The following is a 21,719-nucleotide window of genomic DNA, read 5'->3' as shown; positions in this document are numbered from 1 at the left end:
TTTCACTAAATTACTTCACCCCTATACCACAAGCTGGGCTCTTAGGTCCTCAGACAGAGGTCTTCTTATGATTCCACATATCCATCTGAAAACTAAGGTTATACAACAAGTAGTTCCGCCCAAGCCGTCTGATTGGTCAACAAGACATTTAGAATGTGCTCAAATCAGCATGACAGCACGCCTTACTCATCACTAAAAATATTACTCCGCCATATATATTTTATTTTGTTGGTAATAGTTGTATAATTGCAATGTTACACTCGAGGGTGTGTGTTAACGTCATCTGAGCACCTCAATGATGTTTGCGGACCTCGGAGCAAGTGCCTCAGCTTTCTCCATGAGGTGTGTCGGTGGAGGCACTATAACTTAAAATTCATGCAAAGTTTGCAGTTGCAGAAGCTACATCTGTGTGAGTAAAAAGCATCTTTGTTACAACGTGGTTGATAAAAGTAAGCATTTATTTGTGCAGTAGGCTATTGATTTAATTCGGAAAATTCTGAGACCGCAATAAAGCATTACCATTAGCTCAGAGTTCACTCATCTGGGACTAGAAAATCATTTTTGTTGCTAGGTCATTACTAAGGGTCTGATTATTTGCTGTAGTGGTAAACTCGGTTCCATTACACATAGGAGTCCACTGACGTGACTGACTGTGTTCCAGTGCCTAGGTCCTGACCGCATCACTGTCAGGCTCAAATGACATTAAAGCACACCTTCTCGGTTAATATTGCCTAAGTGACTCTGCCTTCCAAATTTTAGCTCCTAAGCTGTGGAACAACCTGCCACCCACACTTTGCACTGTTGACTCGGTGGCATCTGAAAAACAGATTTGTTTAGACAAGCATTTGAGTAGTGCCTTGTGTGTATGTTTATTATGTTTGCCTATTTATGTCTCCTTTTATGTTTTTATGGTGTGGTTTTTAAATGTTCCTACTATAAAGCACTTTGTGACTGCTCTGTCTTGAAAAGTGCTATACAAATAAACTTTACTTACTAAACTTGACTGTAATTATACAGACATAATTATGCACAGTATGTAATTTCTGCCACTAGGGGTCTCCCAATCAAAACAATAACAAAAGATGTATTTTAATAACATTTTTTTGTTTTTGTCTCCATCACTGTTGCCATAATTGTAGTCAGCTTCTCCTGGTTAAGATTCCTTCAGTGTCAGTTATTCAGGAGGTTTTTACCAGGAGCTGAATTATGAGCAGAAGTCTCCTCCTCTCCACAATGAATGGACCAAGTGTTAAAAGCACTTAATAAAGTAGTTTCAATTAAAAATCATTGGGCTGAGCTGCCGCTACAGTTTGTTCAGCTAGCTTTTTTTTTTGTTTGTTTTGCTGATAATAATGATCCTTCCTCCAGTTAAAATATTACCAAGATCAAAAAAATGTATTGTGAAAATGTGTATACCTATACATAGGTTCTGGTGATGGCTTGTTCTGACTAGGCAGGGCTTAGAAGTAGTAGCAACAGAACAATGGCCACAAAGATGGTGACAAACATAGATGAGTCTGGTGTAGCTGTAAAGCTTTTAAGTTAATTGCCATATTTCTTAAAATGTTGTGATTAAGGTCAAAGCAGTACCAATCAATGCTTAACACTGGATCAAATTGTACGTTATAATTTCATCATTAAAAACTTTTTCTGTCCAGCAACTTTACTGTTTTGTACTGTTTTGGTTCCCTTTTCTCTCATGAACCTTATTTCCAGCAGCAGCAGTGAGCTACCCGTTTAACACCAAACAGCATGACTGCCAATGCCCATGAATAGACTGAGAGCTACAATGAATTGATCCTGTCAGCAAGTATTGTTTATGAAGCTTATTCTGTGCAATAGGATTAGGAAATATACACATACCATTGTATCTGTGTATTTCTTTATTACTTTTAACATGGCAAGTGTAGGTTATTCTTTACAGTGATGTAAACACAGCTATGTCCTGGAGCATGCTCAGTGATGTCTTCTCCACTAAGAACTGCTCTTCAGAGACAGAAAATGCAGTTGCTGAGTTGTCTGATAATAAAATACACATTTAACACTCTCCTAAGTACCTCTGAGTGAGACATTTAACACCAGCTGCACACTCTGCGCTGCTCCTTTTCCATTGTGGGAATAAGACTTGGGTTGGACAGTCACATGCATATGTTGGATATCCAAAGTTTCAGAGGTTCTCAAGGGGTCAGAGATCACAGATGCCTCATATTAAAACCATGGTTAGTAAAGAAAACATATCCATGTTCACTAGCAACACTTAGTCAGCTTTTTTTCATGTTTCCTTCCTGCCTGGGGACTGTAGTTTGGCACACTGTCACATATATAGTAACAGTTAGTGACCACACATGCACGCTGTTTGTGGAATATCTATGTGTAAATGCAGTAAGAAGTCCTCACAGTCACCACAGCTTTACACTTGTATTATCGTCATATTGTTCTATCTCTTCTCCCTCTCACTTTTCCTCTGCATCACTCACATTGGTTAATCAACACATTTTGTACAGGAGCTCATCCACCATCCCTCCATTGCCCCTCACATATACACAGACACACACACACACACACACAGTTGTGTCATGTTTCCTGTGCTGTGTGTAGCAGCAGAGAGAGGCAGTGTTTTGCTGTAGAGCACTGTTGAAATATAGCTCCATGGCAACATTACATTAACAGATGCAACCTACCTACATGTGCGTGTGTGTATCATCTGATGTGCATGGTGATTGAGATAGCTCCGCAACACACACGCACTGCGATTCAACAAAACACACATTAATGCGCAAAATACAAGCAAATTAAGAAGACATCTTCATCAGTCTGACAACCCATGCTATAAATACACACAGCACAACCACATTAACAGACAATTTCTTAATTTGCTTGTATTTAGTCTATTTGCATGTGTTTTCTTTAATTAAGATTAAGCTCTCTCAGCCACCACGTCAGCCAATAGATGTGCCCATCCATTTTTTTGATCCAACAAGTAGACAAAGTCATAACCAACGAAGTAATACTTTAGACCTGGCACATAATCAAAGTGGACAGACATTGCATTTCTCTTGATCACTCTCTTAGGTCCAAGCTGGGGTAGTTAACCTCTTATCCCAATACTGTTCAGGCTGAGCCGAGGACAGTCCTCATCTTTTCCTCATTGGAGTGTGCTGAAAGAAGAGAAGGGACTGAGGGCAGACACAGATGTTGTTTTACTGCTCTGGAAAAGTTGGTATTTGTGAAAAATTTGGACTAGGCTATGTAGCTATTACATGTACTCTACCTAAATAATGGATTATTGTCTTGGAATTGTGGAAATTTCTCTGTACTATTTTGACAGTGTTTGTGTAATTACTCTCACTGTCAGAAGGGGGAGATAAAAGATCCGCACTGCAGGTTTAACATATACAATGATCTTTTTCCAGGCAAGCATGCTGGTGCAGGTGTTAGCACTGTGCTCTGTGTGGAGTTTGCATGTTCTCCCTGAGCCTGTGTGGGTTCTCTCCAGGTTCTCCAGCTTCCTCCCACAGTCCAAAGACATGCAGGTTAACTGCTGACTCTAAATTGTCAGTAGGTGTGAGTGTGAATGGTTGTTTGTCTCTATATGTCAGCCCTGAGATTGACTGGTGATCTGTCCAGGGTCTAACCCTAACTCTTGAATACTTTTTTAAACAATATGTTACTAGATGCCTAAATCCATGTTGACTGTCATACGATATGGCAACAGGAGACATAATCTGTGAATTCCATTGCTTTGAGATATAAAGCAGCAAAACAGCTATGAAAGTGACAGTATTAACTCAACTTAAGGGCATAATGTTATTGCTTCAGCACAGGGGCAGAGACCTGAACTGGATAGATATCATGCACACTCCTTCATCCACAGGTGAGACATTGAGAAAAGATTATATTAATTTTTAGATGTTGTATGAGTCTCAGGTCAACACAGGTCAAAATCTGATTTCTTGCTGCCCACGTTTGCTGCTTCACCGATTAAATGCCAGTATTACCATGTAACCTTTAGCTGGGAAGTAGCACACACACAAAACCAACAACTTGTGTAGTTTTCTCCATCTGCAACAAAAAGCAGTTCTTGCTGTCATTCATTTCCAGCAAATGGATACATACTCGCCTCTATACACAGATACATTCACTCCTTCCATCCCTCTGTGGTTTTTCTTTTTTGTGTCTTTCTTACATGTTCCTGTTTATGCCTGTTTAGCCAGCGTTGACACCATTTTTCTGTGCAATGTGGTTTGAACCTCCCCCCTCCCTTCTTTTTCCTCTCACAACCAAGGTGTCACTTCAGTCAGCTCTACAAGTTGGAAGTATGATGAGGGGGTGAGGCAGAGTGTACACACAGAGAGGGAGAAAGCATATTACTGGCCAGAGCTTGTTAAAAGCCTGTCACAGTGGTGAAGTTGTCATTGTGGAGACGAATGTGATTAATCACTAATGTGTCATGGCAGGGCACTATGAAACCTGAGTCATGTTTTGATCTCATATGGGTTCAGGCTGGGTTTCACTGATTTACATGAGGAAAAGATGTGAAGAAGGAATGTGGACCAAAGGCTAGCTGTATGCATTGTGCATGTAAGGTCAACTGCTGAGAGTGTGGCACTAAGTATCACTAAAAAGTGATTTCAGAGTTTCAAGTTTGAAGGTGCTTACTGTTACCCAGTTTGTTCCATGGAAATTCATCCATCACAATTTACAGACTGACTTTCTTGTTAAGCTTTTACCTACTTTTTTTTCTTTCTTTTTTTTTTTTACAGTGTAGTAGAGGCTAATGAAGCTGCTGCCGAAACCTGTGTCTCTAATCACTCTTTTCTACCAGCAAATAGCAACAAACAAACCATTCAGCTACCAAACTGGTGTCATTTCATCCAATGACACCACCTTTGGTAGATCACTCAAATCAGCATTAATTGATTTTTCTGGTGGTTTGGAAGTGTAATAATAATAATGGTAACTTTATCTATATAGCACATTTCAGGACAACTGTTACAATGTGCTTCACAAAGTAGGACAGATAAAGGGAAACAAGAAATTAATCAAAATCAAAGGCACTAGATAAAGTTAAAACTAATGGTAAAAGAACAGGACAAACGTAACACATACAGCAGGTTACATGTACTGTGAGTTTACAGTGGCCATGATCAGTTTTACTCAACTCTTAAAGCTGTTGTCTGTACTCAGCTGAAGATTGGTTTTAAGTAAAAGAAACACCACTACAATCTGAAGTGGGCTGTGAAACAGCTTATTGTGTCATATCAGTTTCAGTAGTTGAAATCTGACCTGGGACCCCCAGTATTTGGAGCAAGCAGCATGTGAAAAATAAATTGCTTTAGTATTTTAGTATTTTAAAACTCATTTTAAAAATCGTATAAGCTTACTGCAATAAAAAATGTACATTTTAATGCTAGATTTAGATTTGATAAAACACAATTGAACCCCAAACCTCTGATCACCTGTGTTTTTCAAGTTTATTGTAGCAATGTTGCTGTTTTTCTAGAGCTCAAAAATCCAAAAACGCAAGATAATAAGCTGGAATTCTGATTGAAAGTACATTTATTTGATCTAAAAAAAGTGACAGTACAAACATGAATAGTTTTATGTGAAATCTAAATTCCTCAGTGTAAGATAGGCCACAGTTATTTAAAGTTAACTTTGTTGAACAGCCACAACAAAGAGCTGAATTTAGTTTTTTAGTTTTTCAAAACTAAGGAGCAGGGCAGTATGGGGGTTTAGTTGCCCAGCTAAGCCACCTGGCTCACTGAGCCACCTCTGGAGCTAATTGTGGCCTGGGGCTGCAGAAACTATAGAGCAGTAAAGTGGACAGCAGCTCAACCTGGACTGTTTGTCTGATCTGCCTTTCTCCTTCTCTGGTCTTCCCATTTTCTTCTCGTTGCTTTGCCTTTGTTTTTCCGTTTTACTGTTTCCTTTTTGTGTGAAGTGATTTCTGTAAATTCTTTTGTTCAGCACATTTTTGCTGCAGACATTAAGAGTCATTATGAAGACATGTTTATTTGTATTTATTCAACACTGATGTTAGTGAGTGATTTACAGGAAAATGTTGTAAATAGAGTCAACCTGTCTACGTGCTTCCCCCTCGTTTTCCTCTAATTTCTACACTTTTCCCACTGACGAATGTCCGACGTGTTAGGTAATACCACCCACCTACTTGTGAGCACTTGTGGCAGAAAATAAATGCAACCACATGCTGCCATTTGTGTTTGTGTATGTGTGTGTAGCTGTATACTTTCTTATGCACTAAACTGTTAACCACTATCAGGCGTAAAGCACAGGGTTGAACATTTGAAACTTACATTATATTTCTCGCTGGTCTGGTACCTGTTGCTGTGGACATGTATATGGTGTGCTGACTGTGTCCATCTTAAGCTCCTCAGTTCAGAGAATAAATTAATGAGACAACAATAGTTTGCATTAAACACTGAACTAAAAGGCAGTTGTGTTGTCAACTGTTGCATGTGTGTGTGTGTGTGTGTGTGTGTGAGTGGTGGTGGTGGTGGGGGTGGCTTTTGTCAGTTGATCAGTGTAAAGTAGAAGTAGAGGGATTATGAGCATGAGATTTTTGATTCCTGTTGTTTCTTGTGTTATGGGAATGTGTTTTCCAGAATTATTGAATTACTGTTGTGAAAAAAAAAAACTTTATTGAGGCATATCTAGCATTATGTATGATTGTTTTGTTTTTTCTCTAGATGCCCAATCAATGTTGATGATGTTGTTTTCTGCCAAAAAAGTCACCAGGGTCCTGACTAAAACTGGGGACAATGAGATCATGCCCTTTATAATGTCTCTAATTTAGGGGGTTTGTGATTACACACATATTAAATATGTTGGGTTTTGAGGTCAAGATCTGATATCTTTTAGACAAAATATCTTAAAATCAGAGGTAATAAATTGAAGTTAAAATCAAAGGGACTTGTTATTCTCCACCAGCTGTAGAGAGCTTTTCAAAAACCATTTAGACCATAACGTGGTACAATGGACTCCCTCCATGAAAAAAATACAGGTAAGTGTTTCTGGGAAATAAACAAATACATATTTATTTGTTTTCTTTGTGAGAATGAAATGATTAGATCAATACCAGTGTACCAGTACCAGTGTGTTGAGAACAGAACTGGAGCCAGGAGACCATAGAAGGATTGCAGCAACAGCTTCCCAGAGTATTTTCCTCACAGTAAGGTTGCTAGGTTTGGTACAATATCGTGCCTGTACAGGCAACGGTTAGTCTCTGTGGAGTTTGCATGTTCTCCCTGGGCCTGTGTGGGTTCTCTCTGGGTTCTCCAGCTTCCTCCCACAGTCCAAAGACATGCAGGTTAACTGGTGTCTCTAAATTGCCAGAAGGTGTGAATGTGATGTGAGTGTGAATGGTTGTTTGTCTCTATATGGCCCTGCGATAGACTGGCGATTTGTGTAGACAACGAATGGATGGATGGATATACCTGTACAAAGACAGTTAAACAGTAAACCCTGTGCTTACAGATATATCTGACATAACACAATGTAGCTGGAAACACTGCACAAATGATTAATAATGGATGAACTGAAACCACAACTGTTGGTGTGTGGATACACATAGAATTTTTCTTTGGTGTCTCAAAAAATCTGTAGTTGTTCTCCTCTGGGAATTGGACCCATGACTTCAGTATTTGTGAAATCCTGTTTACAGCCCTGAATGTTGCCCCATTCATCTAAGAGTGGTCAAATGCACTGTTGAAAATTGCAAAGGATAGGAAGTTATTTATCCTACAATAGGTTCTCTGGATTATTGTAATGCTGTAGTAATGGAGCTTGTAGTAATGACCTGCAGTTTTATTATTGAGTCGTTAGATTTGGTGACTGCCTTCTTCAACCTGGACAACCTGGATGCAGAGCACCTGTTTGGGTGTGCAGAGTCAGCACTTTAGAGATACATGGTTCTCCATTGACAGAAGGGATTTTGCATTTGCTATTTGTATCTGACAACATTCTCCCTCAACACACTGCATGTATTATGTGTGTGTAGCTCTTATCTGATCGTAACAGATGCTAAGCATGTTTTGTCATAGATGGAGGAAAAGCCATCTGTCATCTGCATAAAGTGGTGTCTTTTCTGCTGCTGCTTAAAACACAGCGGCGTCCTCAGATCCCTTTAATGATGTATAGGATTTGGAGGATTCTCTCTCTCTTTCTGTGTGTCTCTGTCTCTACTGGAGCCATAGAGCTCTTATGTAACGCTTGTGGTATTATGTAAGTGTTGGGGGTGGCAGCGGCCTGGGTTGGGGATGGGGGAGTCAACTGTTGTTTCTCTGCCCCCGGAGTAGTGAGCCATCCATCTCTGCTTGGGTCAATCCACATTGATCTCACACAGCTTGGGGATTTTACATCCGACCATGTGTGTGTAATTGTGCGTGTGTGGCTAAAGCTTTGCCTCACATTTGTATCATTCTCATAAATGACTAAAATTTCAGGAATGATTTATTACACATTATTTACAGTATTCAGTTTCATAAATATTTCATACTTAAGCCATGTGTTCTAAAAATTGAGAGTTGGCATCACTTTCATTGAGTGAGTAAATGTGGAGATGAGAAAATATTTTTTTAAAAGCATAAATATTTCAAATGATTGGTTCAATAAAAAAAAAAAAAAAAAACCCTCACATTTTATCTAGTGGTATCTGTTCAGGCATTCAGAGAGAAAAAGCCCTTGTTGGTTATTGTGGACCAGGTATATCAAAACTATATGTATGAGCCTCTCAAAAAATGTCAAACCTTTGGTGAACCCGTCCTCTTCTGGGCTTAAACTGTCAAGTTAAACTGTCAAGCTGATGAAATCAGAAAACCATATTAATTTCATTCCATCTCACCTGACTCTGAACTGGTCGACACAGCTGGTAGTTGGATATAAATTTGCAGCAAGACAGATTCCAACATGGCAGAACCTTTTTGCAAAACTAGATAAAGAAATATTCCCATACAAAATGTCTCCAATGACCATGTGTTATGTTGCAGGCCCATTAACTTCTTCAGTATCACCACCCTCTTTAGCATCATGTAGCAAGAAATTGTTTTCTGTGAAGAATCTCTGATTAATCAACTGTCCGCTACCTGCTCAGCACCAAACAGCAGACAAACACAGTTAGAAGCTAGCTGTTGGACATAGTGGAGCATTTAGCAGCTAATGAGACTACCTAAAAAGAGAGTAAGTATTGAATGTTAATTCATGGAGTGGACAAACGCATGACCCCAAATAAATGCTTATTTTGCCCTGTATCTCCTGAATATGTAACCAGGCAACTGTTTGCTGACACATTAGCCATAATTTAATAAGTCAGTGTTGTGTGAACAGCCTGCTGTGCTGTCCCCAAGTGACAAAAATTGGTGAGTGACATTAGGTACCTAGCACTGTATGCAAAGTGTGCTTCTATTGTGTATCAGTTCAGTCTCTGATCTCAAAAGACCACAAATTCTGGTCTGACTTTGATTCTGACTCATCCAGAAGATTCGTGACCTTCTTTCTATGATGGAAATGTTAGTTTGGAAAGTTTGTCCCAACACTGTTGAGGAAGTTGAAGAAATGTGTGGCTTTGCTTTCACCTTCTGTCCAGTTTAAGTCTGGAGACTGTTACTGTCTGTCTGTTCTTCTTCTCTTGTTTTGGCTCATTATCTTGTTGTAGGATGAACCTCTGATAAATCAGCTCTTTCTGATCCCCTGATAAATCTGCCTCTTTCTCTCCTTAATCATCATAATCTCAATATACAGGTTTATTTCCTGCAGTGCAGTATTGTCCTAATGCATCAGAAGGTGCAGTAACACAACACTATACAGACAGAGGCTTTGTAAGTCATCAACAACAGTCGAGACATCTGTAGATTATTATTATATTGTTTGCATTAACTTTCAAGGTTTGATTTACTTCCATTCTTGCAGGAAATCCAATTTCTTAATCCATGAAAAAAATCTGTTTTCAATGACATGTACATAATTTTTCAGTTTTTCTTGATCTAAAATTTTTTTTTTATTTATCTTGACTAGTTTACTGCTGACCTTTGTACCATTTAAGGTTATTCACTGAACATGAACTGATAATATAATTATAATAAAATAAAAAATAAATAAAAAATAATAAAATTGATACAAATGATGCAGCCATAAATGCCTAATAACATTAAAAGTTTCAAACATTTAAACTGATAAAAACTAAATTAAAAACAAACTGTTTAACTGTTGGTACATTTGATGCTCTCGTGTGAAAGGAAAGGGAGAAATTGGATGCAGTCTTACATCTTTGTGTCTTGTTGACTAAAAACTGAAATGATTTTATATTCATTTTGACATTTTTAAGTTCAACCATTGTCCTGGGCTGCTCTGGACAGCTTAGGTCACTAAGGACTCTATTGCTTAAATACAGACCAATATCAGTCTATCCATCCCTATTTTCTTCCTGCTCTTTTACTCCTTTACCGCAGACTGGTTGTAAACCAACAAAATACCAACTAACTCAGATTATACATGTCCATAAACAGCTTTATGCAGCAGCTTTGGAAAATCATATAGATTTTTCTTAACTTTTTCCAAATCCAGACATTATGCAACAGTTGTCTCACTCACTGTTTGACATTCATTTCTTCACAGAATATCTAACAAGATTAGTGCAGTATGAGAGGATGGCATCATTGCAGTACTGATGTCAAGCTGTTCTGTTAGCCACCATATGAGTTTGTTTAATCCTAAATCTGTCATATGCTCATATATAACTGATTGTTTTGACATGAGGAGAAAGCCTTTTGACATTGCATATCAAGCACTTAGCAGAAGCTTTTATCTGTCGTGGCAGAATGCAGGACAACATATGACACACATGCACGTGTCATGTACACATGACATGCAACTGAAATCAGTAGAAAGAATGAAGTTTGACGAGACAAATCAAATTTCTTACATATTGTATTAATATTATACTTATATAATCTACACATTAATACAAGAAGCTTCTCAAGACCTCTGCCAAATTAAAAAGTCTAAAATTCTCAGAATTTTGAACTAAATCAGAAACTGGTAGAAACACAAGCAGATTCCCGTTCAGGTAGTGGCTACACCTTAAGTTACAGACATATCAGTGTTTCTCTGTGACAACTTCAGATTCAATTTAAAAATAACACTCATAATTTCTGGTATAGAGAGAATCAGATAAGACAAGATATGAAGAGAATACAAGATTGGAAACAAATTTGGCATGTCCACCAGAACTACACCGCTGTATGTGTTTGTCTGTGTGTTTGAATAGTGGTTATTCCACAGTATGTTGCCTGTTCTTCCCTCAGGAAGTGTCTGTATCAGTGCCAGGCTGCGGTAAAAGGAAAGAGAAAACACACATATGCACACACTAATGGACACACATTTCTGATAGCAATAGAGTCGGTCTGTGTTCATGCCTGCACTGGCCAGGTTCAGTGTGCCTCCAATCTGTGAATTGAAAACACAGATACCATCATCATCAAAGATGCTCTAAAAGAACCAGACAGACTGAGGCTGTTGTTGTCATTATCTTGGGGCTTTGGAGTTGGGTAAAGCGGTGTCTCATACAATATGTGTCCAGTGTGCGATAATACAGAGACTGAATGTAATTGTTTTCTTCCCTGCATGTTTCATTGGCAGCAGCATGCAATAGCTCTGTTTTTTCCCATGTTGTGTGTTAGTTTGTGTAGCACTGATCTTGGCACAGGAGTTTGGCTGTGAGGGTATGGTGAGGTATTCAGCTGATGCTGTAATAATAATAATAATAATAATAATAATAATAATATTATTATTATTATTATTATTATTGCTATCTGGGCAAAATGATACAAAAGCTTTCCTGATAAGAGTATGATTTTCATGTATTTTATTCTTTAGGAAATAGAAGTTTATACCAATGTCCACTGGAAACCAGTCGCTGGTCACTGTAGTAGAGGAGGTGTTGAGAATGTTGAAGCATGTATTCACTTTTATCTTTACCAGAGTGTAGAACATCAGTGCTTTCTACAGACCTCCAGCTGCCATATTCCAGTTATTACACTTCTTCTCTTTTTCAACAAAAGTCAAGTCATACAATACAAAGTGAATTGAAAATTCAATGAAAATTATAAGCACAAACACAAAAAAGAGAAGGGAAAGTAAACAATAGCAAAAGTCACAAGTAGGTGAGTTTACAATATTTGGATTGTATGTACTGTTATATTTGTTACTTCCATACTTATTACTCTTAGCCAATCCTCTGTCTGGTGTATTGATACTGAGGACCAGTCCTTCACTAAGTCCTCAGGAGTATCTCATAGTACATGTGATAGTCTATCCATTGGCAAAATTGACATTTTGTTCATATCACACTGAAATTTCAGGGGGCTCTTTGTCAACATTTCTGTAATATTGTGAGACATGCAGAACACAAAGTGATTCTAAGAATGTGTCTGCATTCATAATTGGAGTCTAATCACAGTTCAAAATAATGTGGATTTAGAGGTATATCTAACCCAAATACTTTCTTAATCTTGTTTTGGACAGACAACCAAAAAATGTCCATTTTCAACATTCACCATCCAAAGGTCATGACAAAGGTGAGGTTTGGAACATAGTTGAACTCCCTCTTCACCACAGCAGTTGGTGCAATACCCACATTACTGCTGACACTGTACCAATTCCCCAGTCAGTCTAACGCTCCATTTCACTAAATTTACTCATTTGACTCTAATTGAGGGCACTCCCCATGTTGGTACCTTGGTAACTTAGTCCCACTATTCCTCTCACTATATGCCCTTGTATTCATGATTGCACTACATTCTGTGGAACTGAACCACCTCTGCTTTGCATGGGGTGGTTCTTGGCCCCAGTCAATCAGCCAGTCTGCTTTGTGGCAATTCTTGATTGTGTACCTTAATGTTTCAGACATTTAATTCACTATTTTGTCTAGAACCAGTCTCTCACATGAATTTCTAGAAAATACAGACAGAAATTGGATTTATATTGAATTGTAAATAGAGTGGTTTTCTCATTTTTTTGTGGTTGTGATGGTTTATGATGATCAACTGTCAACATGTCCACATCAGTTCATGACTGATGCAGGTGCAGGTGCTTAGTACACCTTTGACCATAAAAGACAGAATATGAGGTAAAGGTCATGCCTTTTCATTCCCACCTCTAACCTTCCCTTTCTGCTAGTTATCCATGAATTACTCCTGATTTAAATTTTTTTTTCAATGGCAGCTCCACATCACGTCGGACAACCCCCACCCCCACCCCCACCCCACCCCTCCGTGCTGCTGTCAGTTCCTATGAGCAGATAGGCTAGTGTTGTGTTTGGGGCACACAGGGCAGGCTGAAGCTGCCTGACTCACAGGCTCTTGGCTGTTGAGAGAGAGAATGTCACTGCACATTGGGTTGCCTCCACGTTACACAAGACCATGCACAAACACACACAGCGCACAGACATACAGCGGGTAAATACACACAGATAGTACACACACAGCAAGCTAAATACACACAGTCAAACTGGGCTGAGGCTATTTTTAGCTTGGATACTTGTATGCAGGCTCATATGAAACAGGAAACACACATGATGGCTGTGAATAAATATGTGGCATATTTTGGTATGTTGTGATTGGCTGCTAAGACAGTGACATATTAATGGTGTTACCTCTGTTGGGTCAGGGGTGCTGGGATAGAGTGATGTCAAAGTGATCGCTCACTCTGAGCATGTGTGGACTGCTGGATTCAAAGTCTTATGTATATATTGAACTCCAGTCATTCCAAATAATCATATTTAAATGCCTAAAAATGCAGGTTTGGCTCCCATGTCAAGAGAGCTGTAATGTAATCCATCAGGAGTAAAAACATCAGAATCTGTTCTGGTTCTGAAATGTAATAGCCGATAAAGAAATCCAGTGTAAATTGAAGTCTGCAGTGATGCCCAGCTCTTTCCTACATTGTTGACTTGTATAAACAGCAAAGAAGTGCAGTTCCTGCCTGATTTTGTAACAGGGCCCAGTAGCACACCAAAATCCCCAAATCCCCAAATTTCACATGGTGACAGGGTACATCCCCCTTCCCTTAATTTCAGACACGTTTGCTTCACTTGTGTCTTTTGCTTGTATCTTCATCACTCCTGCATAAGATGCAAGAAGAGAGGATTCACAGAAACATGTTTTGTAGAGAAATTAGATGTCCCTCCTTAACTGTCAAGGTGCATCTATCGAGAGAGAGAGAGATACAGATACAGATAGATATATACTGTATATACTAAAGTATATTTTGTGAACAGAGGTGCTCATGACTGTGTAGGTGGACCTGGTGACTGGGGACATGACTTATGCTTTGTGACATGAGGAGGATGGTAAATTGTGGCCATAATGGGAAGTCAGCAATACTCAGATAGGCTGTGGCTTAGTCTTGGATTGAGTTACTTCAGCAAGATGGAGTTTTTTTGGCACCAAACTTTGTATCAAACCATCCTGTCTTCATTAATGTCACAGCATGGCTCTACAATATAATATAAGGTGTTGGAAATGGTCACCACTGTGACTGTGTATTTAATGAGTTCCTTTTGCTGCTGATATCTGACAGCAGGACTTGAAGCTCTGCAGGGTGAAGTTCTTTCTACTCCTGGGTGATGTTTTTGTGAATGAAACTTTTTGACAAATATAGCAGAACAGGTTGCCATATGATATTTTCATATCTCAGAAACAAGCACCTCTTGTGCTGGCATTCACAAGTGAAACAAAGTATAAAACAACTTTTTGCGGTTAATAGGGTTTGATGATTCCAACACAACCTCACAGAGAAAAGTAAGATTAAGATTATAATTCTGAAAATGTTTTCACATAAATCTCAATGATTCCACAACTATCAAAACCAGGAATGTCTTTACAGATGTCTGCCTCCAAGAACAAATATTTTTTCTCTGCTTACATGCATTGAGTAGGAAGAAAAATGTGAGGGTGCTGTTGGTCACCACACCAAAATATGGCTGTATCTTTTAACTACTATTCAGATCTTTCGTTGTTCCTTATAGCAGAGTGACAGGTCCTGCTGTAGAGCTATTCTGTTAATTCATACCTCTGCCTCCTTACTGAATATTAAATTCAGTTTGATGTGTATTTTGATGTGTATTTATGCTGTCATACTTTTTTATTTATTGGTGTTTGTTTAGTTGATGAGACACTCCACCCTATATTATATTATTTAAGGTATTTTCCTTCACTTGGAGTCCATGTTCACTTTTTAAATATTTTTTATCCTTTCACCGTTTTTTTTTTTTTCCTCTGCAGCAATCCATGAGTTCCCCAGGGACTACTTCACCAACCAGGAGCGAGCAGAAGGAGCAGTGGGCCTGCATGTCCTCTGTGTGAGTGTCACCTGCAGCAATGTATACACTTTGATGTTTTGTTTCATATACTCTCTGTATTTCCAAAGTAGTCCTTGATTTCTTCATTTGTGTGAGTTTAAATTAGTTATACTACATAGGAAAACATATTGGAAAAGGCCTCTGAAAAGGAAAACAGGGAAGTAGCACTGATGAACCCTGCCAGGGCTTCATCAGTGCTGAGATGTGGCTTTGATGCTTTTTATGCAGCAGCAACTCAGAGTGCATGTTGCTCTTTTATCTAATAATGTAAACGCCATATGTACTTTACACAGATACAGCACACACACATATGATGTAGTTACAGACAACTCCAGGCTGCACATGGAAGTAGACAAGCCACCACTGCAGTGGCACCTCACTTGTTAACCTATATATAACACATATATGTGTGGACATCTCTTCAGCAGATCCTCTAGAGCCTGTCATTAATATAAAGATTAGAATCTACAAAAGAATTTCAGACAAAATCTAGACTTTGCTAGACTTTCCTGTTCTGTGCTGCTCCGACAACAAACTAAGACAACAAAAATATTAATTAAAAGCCACAAGCCTCTGCTGCATGAAATCAAATTTTCTCCCCTAAATCTACATTATTATTAAATTCTCATGCTTTGATATTAGTTTTGAGTGGCTTGCTGACAAAGGACCAATTATGGGCTGCAAAAGAGCAATCTGCCTGCACCAATGATTAGCTACCACCCCACATATCTCTTGCTAGCATCTCCCTTTTGAATCAGTTTTCTTAAATTATGCAGTCATTGAGTTTGATGATTTAAAACATAAGTTAGCAAGTCATTCCTGCTGGATTTGATATAGTTTGCTAAGGTTACTCCGCACAGTACTCTTACATTCAGACTATGGACTTTGGGCAGAAGTGCTATGTTAATGTCATTTTTACCAAATCCTATGTTATAAGTGCTTTGTCACTGAATGACTTCAAACAGACTTAAGATATTTCTCAGAGGAGAAGGACTGCCAACAGCTCAAACATCTCGGCTTTCACTGTCAGTGTGAATGTGTTTAGTGCTTCTGGATTCATCTATACATCCTTACACTGCAGTACCACAGAACAAGCAAATGTTTTCCTCATGCTGAACTGATTACAACCTGCAGCCTATGTACAATTTAAATTCTACATTACACAGCAAATTCTCACATAAAAGCTAGTATTCAAATAATGGCCAACTCGAGCAAATAAATTCTGGTGCTGTATGAAAGCTGGGTAAAAAGCACTGGAGGGGTAGGAATCACCTGTGCTCTAGCTTATCAGCATAATCCACAATTAATACAACAATAGAGTCATGTTGTACTCAGCCCTCTGCTGCTCTTACTTTCAAGAAATATTGTCTTTACTATTCTGTTCACAGTCACTGTTATGTTACCAACAATGAAACATAACAGTCTAAATTAAAAGCCTGCCAGGAAAGGGGCTGATTATGTCCTTTGAGATGCTGGAAGGCTTTTAATGTGAAACGTCTGTGCAGGAAATTATCAGGTTTATTGAAAGCAACTTAACGGTGATTCAAAAAAACAGCAAAGTAGAAGTGACTGGAATTAATTAGTGAGTGAGAACAGTATTTCTTTTAGAGGTGAGGAATTTGGAGCAATTTTTAGAGAAAGTATGACATGACTGTGTCACGCAAACAGTAACAAACTGCACAAACAGTAAATGACATCTCTGTTGAACAGAGACTTTTATATGATGTGAGGACACACTATAGTTACATCACTGTGTCTCTCTGCTGTTTGCAGCTGAGCAGGTAGTTTACTGTAGTTTTTCTACAGCTTTTGGTGAAAACAGCTGCTGAAAATGCTATGAGAGCAATTCTGGGACAAACAGCTAAACAACGAAACTCACATAGTGAATTATAATACAACTAGTTAGTGCTGTAATTGTAAATAGAGAAAAAAAGGATCACAAGTAAATTGTTTTTTTTGTGTGTTTTGTAGCAGGTGTCATGCATCAGTTATATGTGTGTGTGTTTGTGTGTGTGCGCGTGTGTGCATGTGTATTTGGGCCTCTGCAGGCGGTCTACATGTTCTATGCCCTGGCATTGGTGTGTGATGACTACTTTGTCCCCTCACTAGAGAAGATATGTGAGGTAAGATAACACTGCAGCTTATTACTGCATTTGAGCTTACATCATCACACAAGAACTCTTGGTAATGTTTTGTGATTGTCTCCTCCCTCCTTCAGCGTCTTCATCTGAGTGAGGATGTTGCTGGAGCGACCTTCATGGCAGCAGGCAGTTCAGCTCCTGAGCTGTTCACCTCTGTCATTGGTGAGAAACACACACAAACACACCTGATTGCATACATACATTCACCCATCTTTGGAGGCAAATTTATTCATCACAAACAAGTCAAAAGTTAAAATTACATAACTTAATCTATCCATAATTATTTAACTTTAGTTCAATTAATTAAAATAAGACAATACACAGACGTACAGTCGTTTAAAATACTACAGAAAAATCCAAATGATTGTGCCACCAAGTGTCAACACACCGAGATCCCTGCCTTTGCCTGCTGCCAAGCAAACAAAGCACCCAATCCCAGTGCTTATCCCTGGGTGGCAGCTCAATGTAGGTCATGCGAGTTGAATCTGACTGGGCCCTGTGGGTGCAAGCCCAGGCACCAGATGCTTGCCAGTGAGTGCCGCTCCCAGGTCTGGCTCCAGGAGAGAGCCCTGTTTTCCCTGTTTTTGGCAGGTATTGCAGCCATGATTGTTTGATGATGATTCTTTGAATTGCTCTTACTCTTGCCCCTCCCCTGGAACCAATTTGCCTTGGCAGACCCTACCAGGGCCTAATGCCCCCAACAGCACAGCTGCCAGGTTCACAGGAGCACCCAAACCCCTCCACGACAGTAACGTGGTGATTCTCTGAGGGAGCTCAGAGTAGAGACGCTGCTCCTTTGCATCAAAAGGATCCAGTTGAGGGTCCTGTGGGTTATGGAGTCGAGCCTCTATGGATCTGACCTGTCAGTGGTTTTAATGTTGTGGCTGATCAGTGTAAATACTGTCTGAGGTGATGAAGGAAGTGAGATCAGTGTGTGAGTGGGGAAGTAGGTTCACATGATTGGAGACAAGAGGCAGAAAGACTAGGTGGCATCTTGTGAACTGAAGGACAATGGAAGGTCTGAGGAGAAACAAAACTTGAGAGGAATGAAAAGAAGGTGGAGAGGCAATCATTGTGGCATAAACGTTGAACACCATACTGAGTCAGTACTTAGTAATCCCCCCTTTTTGCAGATATCACAGCTAACCCTAACCTTATTTTTAGGCTGTCTTGCACATACATTGGATTTTCAAGCTCAAATCCAAAAGCTCATTCATGGTTCATGGTGGATTTTGAGGTCTGCTTTAGATCATTGTCCTGTTGTAGAGGACAGCCTCTTTCACTTTGACTTTCCTGACTTCTAGAATTTGCTGATATTTAGTGGAATCCATTCTTCCCTTTGTCTGTGCAATCTTTCATGTCTTGCTGGCTGCCAAAACATTAAGGGTCAGTTGGCCCTTTAATTACACTTAAACAGCAAAGTCAAAACAAAACCAAACAGGATTTATCTTTGAAATGTGAAGTGATAGTTGGCTCATAGTGGGAATTGTTAAGTCTCTCTCTCTATATGAAAAGTGCCTTGAGATAACTTCTGTTGTGTTTTGGCGCTATATAAATAAACTTGAATTGAATAGTTGGTAATATGTGGTAATCAGTTATTGTGTCCCTTATGTATAGGAGTGTTCATCACTAAAGGTGACGTTGGGGTCGGTACCATCGTAGGCTCAGCCGTCTTCAACATCCTCTGTATTATTGGAGTGTGTGGAATATTTGCTGTACAGGTACAGTACACAACACATGCATACCATTTCACTAACACCTAACACCTTTCCTGTTATGTCCTATCTACAAATTTTCTATCCAAATTTTTAGCAAGCATTTTAGACACTGCAACATTAAGAATGCATCCATGAGAACAATGGAAGCAAGCCTGACGTGAACCAATTAAGGCCACTAAATACATATGTATTCTAAAAATTGGGGACAGGCAGATGTTGTGTCAAGGCTCTGATATTGCAAGCAAGAAATTTTTTTTGCAGTGGCCCTAAGTTGATACATCACTTTTCACATTAAAAACCATGGATGAAAATGACACTGTCTCATCACAAATGCATTTATTTTGCAGCAGAAGAGTGTCACTGCTATAATCCCACGAGAGAAACATACTTGAAAGAATTTTTTCCTATTTAGATTACAAGTTATGTAAGACCCAAACAGACACACACACACACACACACACACACACACACACACACACACACAGAGGGAGGGAGAGAGAGCTTGGTTTATCTTGTTAGTAGTGCACAGCAGTGAGTACCTTGTGGGATGTGTTACTCAACAGGACAAAAACTGTAGTTCGGTGTCTGCAAGTTTTAGCATCACTTCACTATTTCTGTCTGTCTGTTTGTCTGTCTCTCTCCCAGACGATTCATCTCTCCCGCTGGCCTCTGCTCAGAGACTCTGTCTACTATACTTTGTCTATTTCTGCTCTTATAGTGGTAAGGAACAGCTTGATAAAACATAAATACAGTCAAATTAATATTGCAAATGCTTTTTAGATAGATAAGGCTCATCCTGAAATTTCTAAGGTGGTGTAAAAAGTTTTGCCATCTCACTTAACCAGTTGGATTGGTAAATCTGATGTGCCTCATGGAAATACAATGAGTAGCTCCAACAGCTCATAAATATACATGTTCAAGAATATGATATTCACCACTCTGTCATTTTCCTCTTCAATTCTACAGTTTATATATGATGAAAAAGTGGTTTGGTAAGTCACATTTACAGGAGTATTGATTGCTTATAATTAATGTGACAAGACAATCAGTGCTCTCACTTACATCTACAAATGACAGTTTCTGAAGTAATACACATGGTAAATTTATTCAAACTGTGTTTTTCAGGTGGGAAGCTCTGACGTTGATTTTGATGTATTTTGTCTACATTTTGATCATGAAGTAAGTATGATTTAACTACACCTGGAGGAAACTCTGGATTTTGTTTTCTGTAATATCCGCTCATCCGATCGACTCTAAGCTTTGTGATTGTATTGCTGAAGTCTCAAGGAAGTGCAGCTTTGACTGTGGAGTGTTTTGGATGAGCGGTTCTCCAGAAAGCTTTCAATAGGTAGAAAAAGGTGGTACTACACTGCGAGAGCAGTGCACCACCCAGACAATTTCGCACATACCAGGGTTTTAAGGGTGGCACAGAACGGTGACGACACTTTCTATGGTATCACCCAGACGCTGTCTGAGCAGAGCAGAGCAGCCAAATTCAGCAGCAAATGAGTCAGACTGACCGCACACACACTGCAGGAAGCTGACTTAATGTGGGACAAGTAGTCAGCCCCCACCGACAGTCACATTTTGAACGGCCACTGCACTAGTTACTCCTAATTAGTTAAAACAAAACGCAGTTAATAACATGGATCCTTGCTATGTTTGCAAATCAACAGAATGATTGCCTACAAGATGGCTGTGCTGATTTGCCAAATTATGTCACATGTCTCTATCATAGGGTCTCTGTCATGTGTGACATATTTGAAAAACTGTTCAATGTGAGCTAGGAGGAGTTGTTGCCAAAAAAGTACTTGACGTCAGTAGTGTGGCATTGGTTCGGCTTTGCAGTCAGATATTTCTCGAAGTTTATTAATTTGTGAACTTAGTCTGTAAACATTTGGTGTCTCCAGAGGTAATACATATAATCTATTCAGCCATCTTAAAAGGAAGCATCCCAAGGTTGGTACAATGCCAATCATCTGTATCTCACAAGGTCCCAAAACATGAAGAGTTATCACTGACCGATGCATCATAGCTGTCATAACTCTATGAGTAAAGTAAAGTGGATCATCCCATGTGGCTAAAATGTTGATTGTAATGAGGTTCTAATTGTTCCAGGTTGAATTCCCATGTTGTACGTTTCCTGGAGAGGAGGAGGAAGAACTCATCCAGTTTGAGGAACGGAACGGCCAGTAATGCTGAACTAGATGATGGCTGTGATGCTACAGCTGTTCTATTGAAGAAAGGTATACATTTGTCCAATTTTGATTTATCCTACTATGTTTTATTACAATAACACAGCAACTGCTGATATGTCTGTTTGCTGTTTAACCTGAGTAATAATCAAATCTGACATAAACATTTGAATTCAAGGTCTACTGACCAGCTTTGTTCAGAGCTTTCAAACACAACTTACAGCTTCCCTCAGCTGATAGAGAATGCTCAGTTGTCATGGAGATAGTTTTGTTGTCATTATGTAACTTG

General features: G+C 39.1%; 1 protein-coding gene across 1 annotated transcript in view; it reads left to right on the top strand.

The window, feature by feature from the left end:
* LOC108896011 (sodium/potassium/calcium exchanger 3) overlaps positions 1-21,719 on the top strand; it is an 82,112-nt gene that overhangs the window by 51,307 nt on the left and 9,086 nt on the right. Inside the window, exons 3-10 of the mRNA XM_018695033.2 lie at positions 15,300-15,376; positions 17,425-17,499; positions 17,595-17,679; positions 19,135-19,238; positions 19,881-19,955; positions 20,202-20,227; positions 20,361-20,414; positions 21,354-21,481. Coding sequence (XP_018550549.1) covers positions 15,300-15,376; positions 17,425-17,499; positions 17,595-17,679; positions 19,135-19,238; positions 19,881-19,955; positions 20,202-20,227; positions 20,361-20,414; positions 21,354-21,481 — 624 coding nt within the window. The remainder of the gene's footprint in view (positions 1-15,299; positions 15,377-17,424; positions 17,500-17,594; positions 17,680-19,134; positions 19,239-19,880; positions 19,956-20,201; positions 20,228-20,360; positions 20,415-21,353; positions 21,482-21,719) is intronic.

The sequence above is a fragment of the Lates calcarifer genome, linkage group LG16_LG22, assembly GCF_001640805.2.
Source record: "Lates calcarifer isolate ASB-BC8 linkage group LG16_LG22, TLL_Latcal_v3, whole genome shotgun sequence".
Taxonomy (NCBI): Eukaryota; Metazoa; Chordata; class Actinopteri; family Centropomidae; genus Lates; species Lates calcarifer.
Note: the sequence above shows the minus strand (reverse complement) of the source record. Positions and strands in the feature narration are given on the sequence as shown.